Here is a 12,579-nt window from a genome sequence, read left to right as displayed (position 1 = left end):
GGTGAAAACCACTATTAGTTTAATACTTTTTTCTGGTCTGGGGGTTGGCTCATTGGTTTGACATCTTCTTGGTATGCAAGAGGTCCTGGGTTCTGTTCCCATACAGTAGGCGCTTGCTATAGATAATCTGATATTTTTCATCCTGGATACTTTTAAGGTTTGTTCTGGGCATTTTAAATTTTTATTTGAATTTACCCAGATTAAGATTCATTATGGTTCCATAATTGGAGGAATCAGATCTTTCATCAACTGAGGAAGTTTCACAGACCGTTGCTTGGTCAGTCGTTGGCTTTGTGCCCATAGGGATTGAACCCAGGGCTGTGTCCTTGCTAGGCAGGTTTCCTGTCATTAAGCAACAGCAGCCTACCATCCTCATCTGTCAACAGTGTATGGAGCCCTGATAATAGGACACGTGTTCACATTATTGCACGTCAACCTGACACTCCATGTCTGTTAGACAACACCCCCCATTAATCCCTCCTCGACTTCTGGCAACATCTACTGTACCTTATTTCTAAGAATCTTCACTAGCTTCTATATGAACACCTATACGTATGACTGACTTGTTTCACCACGATATCATTGAAGCTCACCCGTGTTATAGCATGTGGCAGGGTTACCTTCCTCTAGTGGTAACAGTATATACTCATACCATATTCTGTATTCTGTATTCATTTAGGGATGAATTTAGGGCACCCTCCAGCTTTTGGCTGTTGTGAATAGTGCTGCTATGAACACTGGTACACAGATGTCTCTTGGAGCTCCGGGTTTTAATTCTTTTGAATATCTATACCAAGAAATGGGATTGGTGGGTCACATTTATCATCACCACTGACACCATCATCATCACCACCACCACCATCATCACCACTATTACTATTATTGGTAGTGCTGACGCTAGAGCCCTCAAGCATGCTCAGCAAGCCCTCTATCACTGGGCTTTCTCCCCTAGCCCCCAATTTAATTCCTAGGATTTTTACATACTGATTTCATGGGGTCTGCACCATTTCACCTCCCCTGTAATATTTAAGATCCCTTTTGCCCAGAGTTCACTGGTGTCCGATGGAATCTGTCCCTAAGCCTTTGTTTCCTACTTCCCAGCCTTGTGTGTGTTCTTAGAGGTACAATCAGGGAGTGTGCTTTTGTTTTCAAGACGTGTTTCTCTGTGTAGCCCTGGCTATCCTGGAACTAGCTCTGCAGAGTTCAGGCTGGCCTTGAACTCATGGAGATCCGCCTGCCTCTGCTTCCCGAGTGCTGGGATTAAAGGCTCAGTCAGAGGGGTCTTTTATGCTCATTGGGCAGTTTAGAAGCTTGGTTTGCTGAGGGAAAACAACCCACTCAAGCCTCCCTGATCCCACCCCCACCCCACTCCCAGACCTTTTACTTTGTTCCCTGAGTAACTGGCCTCCTTGGGCATCCAGCAGCTTGCACCATCCTCACTGTGCCTTGTTTCCGCTCTAACAGGTCCAACGGGCGCTCCTCCAAGCCGAGCCTTGGAGGGCAAGGCCGGCACCATTACCTCCAACGAGTGGAGCTCTCCCGACTCCCCAGAGGGGAGCAGCATCTCTGGGGGCAGCCAGGCACTGGACAAGCCCATCGACAATGATGCAGAGGGTGTGTGGAGCCCCGATATCGAGCAAAGCTTCCAGGAGGCTCTGGCCATTTACCCACCCTGCGGCCGCCGCAAAATCATCCTGTCGGACGAAGGCAAGATGTACGGTAAGGAGCCTGTCGGAGCTGGGCAGAAGCTGGCCTTGTAGTCCAGCAGGAGTGGACACCGTAACCTTGGAGCTCCCCCAAATGACCTCTTGTGGCTTCTACAAGGTGCACGGTGCTTTCTTCTGTCCTGAGTTCCAAGCATGAGATCGAAGCTTGCTAATAATGAGGGTGGGATCTGGTGAAAAGACTGTGCTAGTAGGGGGAAAAGGTTTGTTTGTTCAAGACAGGGTTTCTCTGTGTAGCCCTGGCTGTCCTGGAGCTCACTCTGTAGACCAGGCTGGCCTCGAACTCAGAGATCTACCTGCTTCTGCCTCCCAAATGCTGGGGTCAAGGGTGTGTGCCACCACTGCCTGGGAATAGAAAATTTTATGAGGGTTATATGAGGAGTATCACGGGTGGAATAGGCTATCTCCATAGAGCAGACTAAAAATTTTGTCTCTCTGTCTCTCTGTCTGTCATGCTCTCTCTCTCTCTCTCTCTCTCTCTCTCTCTCTCTCTCTCTCTCTCACACACACACACACACACACACACACACACACACACACCATCATAAGCAAATGCTTGTTCTTCATGCCACCAACCTTAGATACAAAACCAGAGTTTGAAGGGGAAAAAAGAAAGGAAAGGAAGAAATGAAGGGATTTGTTTGGATTAGGACTCCTCATGCCCCCCTCCCTCCTTTCTCTTCTATCCTTCTTGCATCCAGCATATGGCAAGCAGCAGTTGGTGCAGCAGGTGTGGTCCATGTTGTGGAGTGGGGACATGGACACATACAGCTGACAGTTCTCTAAGGCAGGCTGTGAGGGCTATGCCTTTCTTCAGGGAGGACCCCCGTACCCTTCAGCTTCTTGAGTGACCAGGATGTTTTACACCATACTTAGCAGTCACATGGGAAGGGCCAGCAGGCTATATGAGTCTATATAGCTTTGGAGGAGAGGATTCTGGGAAAGTAAAAACAGACCAAGTCTGAATAACTGCTGCAAGCCCCGGGTCAGGATGAGTTCAGGCTTCTGCTCCCACTGGAAACATCCTCAGGTCCCTGTGGTGCTTCAAACAGTATGTTGAAGGGTGGACACCCACAGGTTTGAGAAGGCGTCTGCAACCAGTGTGACCTTAGGACAGCAGAGGGTTTGCAGGCCAGCGGCCACCCTTGCCCCCATGGGTTTTCACTCGCGAGTGTCTTTCCCCACTCCCCCCCCCCACCAGCACAGTGCTTTTTCAGCTGTTGGAGAGCCACTATGTGAAGGGACGAGTGTATTAGTGATTGTCACCACAGAGTGATTGATAAGTTGCCATAAGCTGTTTCAGGGCTGAAAGCAACCACATGGGGGTAGCTTGGAGGGAGAGCATGATCTGGGCATGCGTGCGTGTGTGGATCAGGCATGAAGGTGGTATGCAGAGATACAAGCAGGCGAAACAAAAAAACTAAAAACCTGTTTATTTTTCTGTGTATGTGTGTATCTGCACCACATGCCTGGAAGGTCAGACAGGGCTTCAGATCCTCAGGAACCGGATTTACCAATGGTTGTGCACTGCCATGTAGGTGCTGGAAACCAAATCTGGGTCCTCTGGAAGGACAGTAAATACTCTTAACCACCAAGCCATCTCTCCAGTCTGCCTCTTACCTTCTTACAAAGACACTTGTCACTGGGTTTAGGGTATGCCCTAGTATATGATCTCAGCTTAACTAGAGTACCCACAAAAACCCTGATTCTAAGCTGGGTCATGTGTTGGCTGTGGTATGGTCCGGTATTGGATGCTGGCCCAGTGTGCACATGCACACGCACACACACACACACACGCACACACTCCTGATCCCATCTCCAGCATCACATACTACAAAGCGGGACAACGCTGAAGTTACAGGTATAAGTTCTAAGGGGTTAGCCTTCAGTATTCCTCAGCTGACTAAACTGAAGTCCAGTCCCAGGTCTGGGGACAATAGATCTCTGCCAGCTCCTGGTTTGTTTTGTTTTATTTTGTTGTTTGTTTGTTTTCTTTTTCTTTTCTCATAGACTTCCCCACGAAACCAAAACAATGCCTTCCTATTCTTTTCTTCCTGGATCCTTTCCCATCAGACCCCAGCTCCACTCCCCAGACACTCCCCACTCCCTCTGTACCCCTCAGTTCCCAGAGGCACCCCCTTGCCACCCTCGCTCTGATCACTTCTTGTTCTAACAGTTGCTCCCCCAGGGGAGCTTCCTAGAGGAGAAGGCTGACCTATGGCGTGCCAGCTGAGGGCAGAGCTCTCTATGGGGTATCCTCCCATAGCTGCCCCCGAACCACAGGCTCTTTGGTGGAGAGCGGGGTAGGCGGCAATAAAGAAAGAGGTCAAGTGTGAAGCTGGGAACCCGCAGGAGGTATATTGAGAAGCAGAGACCGACTGTAGAGTCCTGTCAGCATCCTGGACAGGAAGCTGGAGTGTGTGCACAGGATACCGAGAAGGAACTACTGTGTGTGTTAGCAGATGAAGTGAAGGAATCATTCAGCAGAGGGTAGGGACCAAGGAGTGTGACCGCAGTGGCTGAGAAAGGTCCCGGGGTAAAGCCAGACTGTCCTAAGGTTTCTACTACTGACATGAAACACCATGACCAAAAGCAAGTTGGGGAGGAAGAGGTTTAGTGCACTTATGCTTCCACATCACTCAAGCAGAGCAAGAACCTGGAGGCAGGAGCTGATGCAGAGGCCGTGGACGGGTGCTGCTTACTGCCTTGCTCTCCATGGCTTGCTCAGACTGCTTTCTTATAGAATCCAGGACCACCAGCCCAGGGATGGCACCACTGACAATGGGCTGGGTCTTCTCCTGTCAATCACTGATTAAGAAAATGTTGCATAGGCTTGCCTGCCTTCGGCCCTATCTGAAAGAGGCATTTTCTCAATTGAGGTCCCTCCTCTCAGATGACCCTAGCTTGTGACATAAAACTAACTGGCACAGTGACTCATGACAGGAAAAATAGAAAGCTTGAGGCCACCCTAGGCTATACAAGACACTGTCTGTTTAAAACAGAGTAGGGAAGAGGCTGGAAGGATGGCTCAGTGTTAACAGCACTTGCTCTTTCAGCAGATCTGAGTTCAGTTCCCAGCATCCACATGGAGTAATTCACAACTGCCTGTAAGTCTAGTCCCAGGGAATCTAAAACCCTCTTCTGGCCTCCACAGGCACCAGTATACACGGGACACACACATACATTTATTTTTAATAATAATAATAATAATAATAATAATAATAATAATAATAATAATAATAATGATAATAGTATAAAATAGCCAGGGAGATGGTTGAGTAGGTACAAACATTTGTTACCACAAGTCTGGGGACCTGAGATTGATCCCTGCAATTCAGGTTAAAAGTCAGATGGAGGAGGGGCTCGAGAGATGGCTCAACTGTTAAGAGCACAGACCCTGCAGAGGACCCTGGTTCAGTTCCCAGCATCCACATACTGGCTTACAACCATCCTCAACTCCAGTTCCAGGAGATCCAGCACCTCTTTTGGCTCCAGTGAGCACCAGGCAGGCATGCATCTTTGTAAATCACACACTCATACACATAAAGTAAAACTAAAATAAATCTTAAAAAAAAAAATAGATGAACTCTTCTATGGCAAGATGGGAAGATCATTTAAAAATAAATGATCAGAAATTAGCAGCAATGAGAGACTCCCTCCTTAAAAGCAAGGCGGAAGGCAGCACCAACTCCCCAAAGTCGTTCTCTGATGTCTACTGCACACACACCAAGTATGCATGCATTGTCCCCTGACCCCATGCTTATGTATACATGGGGTCTCTCTCTCTCTCCCTTCCTCCCCCTCCCTCTCCCCCTTCCCCTTTCCCTCCTTCCCTCATCCTCTCCCTTTCTCTCTCTCTCAAACACACAGACACACACATCTTTTTTTTTTTCAAGGTGATTAAGCAAAAATGAATAAAAACACACTAAGAATGTATTTGGTTGGCTCTGTGGCCCAGGACCTTTGGCTACCTGCTTTAGATTTTGTGACATTCTGTGACTCACACTCTTGTTATAGCCACTGCACCCTTCCCCTGCAGAAAGGTTGTGACCCCAAAGTAGAACTTGGTACCCCTTAAACAGCAGTTCCTTCTTCCCTTCCTCCCTCCCTCCCTCCCTCCCTCTCTCTTTCTCTTTCTGACAGGGTCTCACATGTCATCCTGGTTGGCTTGGAAACCATTGTGTAGACCAGGCTAGCCTTGAGCTCACTCAGCCTTTGCCTCCTGGGGGATGGGGTTAATGCCCAGCTCCTCAGGCAACTGCTGCTTTTCTTTCTCGGTGGATCCAACCATTCCAGTCCCACAGTGGGATAGTCTTCCTCTTCCTCCTCCTCCTCTTCTTATACTTCACTCGATGTCGTGTTCACGTTGTAGCGTGTGTCAGAATTTCCTTCCGTTGTATGTCTGTATTAGACATCCATCAGTGGATACTTGGGCTGCTGCTTAGGTTTATTTAGTGATTGTGGGTAGCTATTTCTTCCCCCTACTTTACATGTAGACGTTAAAGTCTCTCAGATAGTGGCAGAGCATGGCTAGCAGCCTCCATTCTCCTCCACCACTACCCTCCCCCCACCCCCTGAACTCCTTAACTGTCCTTCCTGGCCGTACCTCGGCCTGGCCTTGGGTCAGGTGGGTCAGTCTCTGGGCAGGGGGACAAGAGCGTCCTGAGCTATCTGATGAATCACTTGGCCTGCATGAAGGGAGGTCTTGCGGTAAGCCAGACACTGGCTTATACTGGTCTCTTTTTACCAGCTTGGGGGCGGCCAGCACAGCTGGGAAGTATAGATAGCTCTGAACTCACAGCAGTGTGTGTGGGGGGCAGGCCCACAGGGAGGCTGACTCAGACCTCCTCTGGCCCTGGCTGTGCTCCTCTGGGCCTCTCATCTTCCCTGAGGGACCTGTTGTGCCCTGTCCTCACCCCTATAGTCAGCTTCAGCTGCCAGCACCCCCAAGAGCCCTGTCTTTACACTTCCTGCAGGCAGACATCATTTCCCAAGTGGTCCAGCCAGTGGGGCCACAGTCAGCTGACAGCAGATCCTAGACTTGGGGCCGTGGCCTTGGTGTTTTGACTACAGGGATTAGGCCTGTTCCCAGCTCAGGCTGGGGTACACCAGAGCCAGGCAGCCATGCGGATGACATGCAGAGCCGCAGGACAGCTTAGCACCTGTTATTTCTGAGCCGAGGCACCCATGCTTGTTGGCTTTGGTCCCCACCCTGAACGCTTCTCATCTCTCCAGGACAAGCTCCCATGCCTGGGGTGCTAACCTCCTGCTCATGGCTCGATTCACTTTTGCCCTCAGTATCCTTGATACTGAGTATCCTTCTTGTTCCGACTCCGTGGGCTAGCCTGGCCACAGGTCCCCAGAAACGGAGGCAGGGAGGAAAGAGGTACTTCTTCATTCACTCTTGCCTGCATCTGCCCTTTCCCCTCTTCCTCTCCTTAGCAGCTGCATTGAGGGATGCCTTCTTCCTCCTCCTCTTCCCTGAGGCTGGCTCCTTAATCTTTTGCATCTGTTCTTCCTGGTCCCGGGCTTCGTGTTCCTGGAGGGCAGCTGTTGTATGGCTGAGTCTTTCTGCCCCTGTTTTTGTTTTCGTTCCCTCTGTCTTTTGGTTTCACTGTTGTGTCCCTGGCTCACCATTAGGCTGGTCTTATGAAGCATCACCTCTCCTTGAACCTAGGGTTGGGGAACTTTTGTTCTTCGAGGCTCCATGGCTAATGTGAGAGACAGGAGAAATACCTTTTGTAAGGGAACCATCCAGACAGGCACGTAGGGTGGGGCCAGGAAACTAGAGGGCTGGGCTGTCTTGGATCTTTCTGGAAGGAAGAGGAGCCTGATCTGTTGGGGGCTGGGGTGACAAACGCGCTCTAGGCAAAGGAGCCAGAGTCTAGCACCAGCTCATGGGTAGGACTTGACTTGGTGGCTGAGAGCCATGTATAGCATCCAGACAAAACGTTATCAGGAAAGGTTTAGAAATGAACAACATACTGTTAAAAGCTCCCTTTGCAGGCTAGACTTTGGCAGCCTAAGGCTGGAGTCTTGAGATTTTTTTTTTTTTTTTTCTTTACTGTGGGATTGGAGCAAGGAAGTGAGAGCCTGGCCTGAGTCTCCTACTCTGCCTGCCCCACCTCTCCCATATTGTTTCTTACTGGTTCTGACTTCCTTTGGCTAGCCTGGCCGTGGCATCGCTCCTAGGTGTCCTAGTGTGACTTTCCAGTGCTGAGGTAAAACAACTTAGGAAAGGGTTTATTTGACTTACAGGTCACAGTCCACTTTCAAGGGAAGCCACAGCAGAAATTCAAGGCAGAAGGAACTTGAAGGCAGGAACTGAAGCAGAGGCCATGGAAGAATGCTACCTACTGCCTTGTTCCTCATGGTTTTCTCAGCCTGATTTTCTTTTCTTTTCCTTTCTTTCTCTTTCTTTTCTTTTCTTTTCTTTTTTTTTCTTTTTTTTTTTTTTTTTTTTTTTTTTGGTTTGTTTTGTTTTTTTTTATTATTTTGTGAAGGGGTGGTGGTGAGATAGGTCTTATTTTGTAACTCTGACTGTCCTAGAACTCACTATGTAGACCAGGCTGGCCTCAAACTCACAGAGATCCCCCTGCCTCTGCAGCTGGCGCATCCTGCCTTTTTATACAGCCATGGGTAGTGGCGTTGCCCCCCAGCACAGGCCAGTCTGACGAAGCATTTCTTTTTCAGTTGCAGCTCCATTTTCCCAGGTGACCCTCGTTGTGTCAGGTTGACAAAAAACTAGCCAGGTCTTTGCTTCTTTGTGCTTTGTGTTTCCAGCTCTTACACTGTCCTCGAAGGTCATCATTTCTCTCCTGCTTCTAGAGGTCTGTGGAGGCCTAAGTCTCTTCTACTCAGGCTGCCTTTGATGGCAGGTGTAATCTAGAGCAAGACTTAAGCTTGCCTAACATTGCTTTTCTTCTCTGTAGGATATGATATGTATGACTACCTCTGAGGAAGGCATTTTGAGTTCCTTTATTTCACAGTAGGATATGGATATTAAGTTGTTTGTATCGACAGTGTTCAGTGGCGTGAAATATATTCACAGTCTTTCTTTTTATTTTATGATTTTTAAAGTCATTATTTTGGGGGTTGGCTCAGTGGGTAAGAGTGCTTTCTATACAAGCACAAGGACCTGGATTCAAATTCCAAGCATCTATGTAAAAGGCCAGACATGGCCCGAATAGCCTGGTGGGCAGAGACAGGAGGCTCACTGGAGCTTGCCAGCCTATCTCCATGTTCATTGAGAGGCCCTGTCTCAGGGGAGGTGACAGAGCAGGACATCTGACATTCTCTGCATGTGGATGTGCACACACATTATTTATTATGTTAAGTTACACTTCATTGCTTTGTTTTGTGTATGTGTGTGGGTGAAGGTCAAAGGATAGCTTCTGGGGGTGGGTTTTCTCTTTATCATGTGGGTCCTGGGGATCAAACTCAGGCTGAAAGCAGGCATTTGTCTCACCTGCCCCCAAGTTATTTATTTATTTATTTATTTATTTATTTATTTATGGTGCTGAGGATGCAACCCAGAGTCTTGTGTATGCTAGGCAAACCCTCTAGCAGGAGCTCCAACCCCAGCTTGATACATTCACATTGTTGTGCAGCTACCCCCACTATCCCTTTCTATAATGTTCCATCACCCTCAAATAGAAATTGTACCCATCAACAATAACTTCTTGTTCTTTTGGGCCTCCATCTATGATAACAGCATCTTTCTTTCATTCTGTGTCTGTGGATTGGCCTGTTTTAGGTGCTTCAGAAAAGTAGAATCATGCAAAGTTTACTTCAATGTTTGTGAAGGTTTTGTATTTATATGGAAGGTAGAAGCCAGGGCTTTGCCTACAGGAAATATATGACCTACCAGTGAGCGACAGCACAGGCCCACACGTCTGGCTTGCTAGCCCGTCATCAGCAAATGGACTTTTGTGTTGTCTATGTCCTTTGCTGTTTTGACACTGTAATGAACATTAGTGTGTCAATGTCCGAGCCCTTCTCTGTAATTCCTGTGGGAATCCAGGAGGGGAAGGAACTGTTGGCTCCTATGCTGATTTTATGTTTAACATCAAAAACAATGTTTAACTGGGTGTGGTGGCACACACCTTTAGTCCCAGCACTCAAGAGGCGGAGGCTCCCTGTGAGTTTGACATCAGCCTAATCTACATATGGATTTCTGGGATAGCCAAGGCTACATAATGAGGACTTTTTATCAAAACAAACAACCAAACAACAATGTTTGCTGTTACTTTCCTTCTTTTCCTGTTGGCTGTGATAAAATAATAAAATGTACAGAAGCACATTAGCAAGAGAGAGTTTACTTGGGCTGAAAGTTCAGAGTGACAGTCCATGGTCATGACAGCAGGAACTTGAGGGAACTGGTGATACCATGTTCACAACCAATAGGTAGACAAAGGTGAATTTTCAAATAAGAGACATTAAATTTATTTTATTTATATGGGTGTTTTCCTGTGTATTATGGGCATGCCTGGTGCCTGTGGAGGCTGGAAGAGGGGATTGGGTCTCCTGGGACTCCAGTTCTAGGTGGTCCTGAGTAAGTGTTTGGATGCTGGGGATTGCACTTTCATTCTCTGGAAGAACAAGTCATCTCTCTGGGCCAGAGAATGATGTTTGTTGATTTTTATTCCCTACCCCCACCCCCTTGTTGTTGTTGTTGTTGTTTTGTTTTCTAGACTGGGTTTTTCTGTGTATACTTGGTTGTCCTGGATCTCACTCTAGGTGAAGCTGGTCTCTAACTCAGAGATCTGTCTGCCTCTGCCTCTGCCTCTGGAGTGCTAGGATTAAAGGGTTTGAGGGTAGGGTGGGAGTGTGTGTGTGTGGGTTGGGAATGGGGTGGGGGCTCATGAGTGTATGTATGGGGCTTCAGTTTGGGGGTAGGGTGGTAGCTCATGCATGTATGTGTGTGTGTATGTGTGTGTGTGTGTAGGTGTGTGTGGCTGGAGTTTGGGGGTGAGGGGTCATACATGTGTAAGGGAAGGTGCTCATGTCATGGCGCTCACATGGAGATCGGAGGACAGCCTGTAGCTCCAGCAGGTTGCTGGTTCTCTTCCTCTACTGTGTGAGCCTCGGGTGTCAGTGTAGGCAGCACTTCCCTTACCCACTCTCTCAGAGGCTCCAGGAGATGTGAATTCTGTGTTTAGCTCTCCCCCTCTCATTATCCAGCTCCAGGAATGGAGCTGCCTTCTTTTGAGCCTAACCTAAGTAACCCCTCACGGGTTTGCCTAATGCTACCTCTCCCAGCGATTCTAGATCAAGCTGACAATCGCAACGCCTTTTCCATCCTCACTCCAATGAAGCAGAACGTTCCAGTTCTTCCACATGCTTGCCAACCTTGCTATTTTCCCTTTTCTATTTGTAGCCATCCGAGTAGGTTTGAGTAGTATGTCATGTGACAGTGATGTTTAGTGATGCTGAATACCCCTTTCACATGCTTGCGGGAGCAAGACACTGTCTCTGAGGTGACTGGGATGATGAGCACCCCCTCCCTCACAGTTATGAGAGGTGCAATGCAGAGAAGATGTAGACCTGAGAGCACAAGTCTTCTCTCAAGGAGCCTCCATGTTTAGTGCGAACTGTGGCACTGAGCTCAACCAAGGAATGTGAAGGCCCAAACCATCACCTGGGGAGTGGAGGTGGGAACGGGCACACTCATATGCTCGGAGCGAGCTCTTGGGGGGCAGGCAGCCAACAGCAATTTCACCAGAAGTCTTAGAGCCTGTTCAGGGATGATGGTGGTACTGGCTCAGTTAAGTCCCATTGCCGTGGTCACTTCACCACAAACAAGCTCCTCCCCTCAGTGTGTCAGTGTGTCAGTGGATCTTAGACAGAGCTCTCCTGCTATCCAGGTTAGAGAGCATAGCTTCTCCTTCCTGGGCCCCAGCTCACAAGAGTACAGAGAAGGGGTGTTCTCTCTCTCTCTCTCTCTCTCTCTCTCTCTCTCTCTCTCTCATAACAGGGCCTTGTAAACAACAGCATTAGTTAGAGCAAGGCCTGACATTCTGAGGAAGATGGCCAACTGTCCTGACCTCCAGCTAAGCAGCCTGTCTTTTACTTCCTTGATGCTGTTTTTATGGCGTAGCGGGGAAGCTGATATGGCGTAGGGCGTAGACACTGCTCTCCTTCCATAAGTGAGATGCAGAAGTCACTGTTCCAGTCAGGATTTTGCAGGTGAGATAGCAAGTCTAGTGGAGTTATGTCGAAGACCAGGCCCAGGCTGGCTGGTGGCTTTGTGGGAAGCAAAGAGGTCATGAGATGACCGAGGTGATTCCTCATCAGAGATTCCCCACCCTCAGTCCTTGGCCAGGCTGAAGCATGCCCTTCTCTTTGAGCAATCCTTCCCATGGTGGGCCATACATCTGAGCTGTGTGTGTTAGCTGTTGGACACTTGTTCTCTGACAGATGGGTCTACCATCTGTCTGGTGGGTGGTGGGGATGTCCTTCCCAGTCCCTCCCAGGTTCTCTCTAGGGTGGGCCAAGACCACCTGCCACATTGCAATGTTCAGCTGCTTAGGATCTCCCCCAAAGGCCAGGGTGGCTTCCTGCTTCCTTGGCTTGTGAGCTCAACTGGTGAGGGGTAGAGGCCTACAGTTATACAGCTGGTGGCAGGGCTGGGATGTCGACATGTGTCTTCTTCTCTCTCTCTGAATTATCTGGGCTTTCTGCCTGTCCCCTCCTCCTTCCCATCTTTTCTCTCATTCAGTGGGAGGTATTTTTGAGACATACCACTACATAGCTGAGGCTAGCCTTGAACTCACTCTGTAGTTCAGGCAGGCTTCCAACTAAAAATCCTCCTGCCTCAGTGCTGAGGTTGTAGGTGTGCCCCACCACTCCTGGA

At 48.7% G+C, this 12,579-nt stretch overlaps 1 protein-coding gene across 1 annotated transcript in view; it reads left to right on the top strand.

Annotated features, from left to right (window-relative positions):
- The first annotated feature begins 1,583 nt into the window (after window positions 1–1,583).
- Tead4 (TEA domain transcription factor 4) overlaps window positions 1,584–12,579 on the top strand; it is a 45,229-nt gene continuing 34,233 nt past the window's right edge. The window contains exon 1 of the mRNA XM_034512605.2: window positions 1,584–1,719. Within this exon, the coding sequence (XP_034368496.2) occupies window positions 1,713–1,719 (7 nt within the window). The 5' untranslated portion in view covers window positions 1,584–1,712. The remainder of the gene's footprint in view (window positions 1,720–12,579) is intronic.

Source organism: Arvicanthis niloticus, chromosome 9 (assembly GCF_011762505.2).
Source record: "Arvicanthis niloticus isolate mArvNil1 chromosome 9, mArvNil1.pat.X, whole genome shotgun sequence".
Classification (NCBI taxonomy): domain Eukaryota; kingdom Metazoa; phylum Chordata; class Mammalia; order Rodentia; family Muridae; genus Arvicanthis; species Arvicanthis niloticus.
Note: the sequence above shows the minus strand (reverse complement) of the source record. Positions and strands in the feature narration are given on the sequence as shown.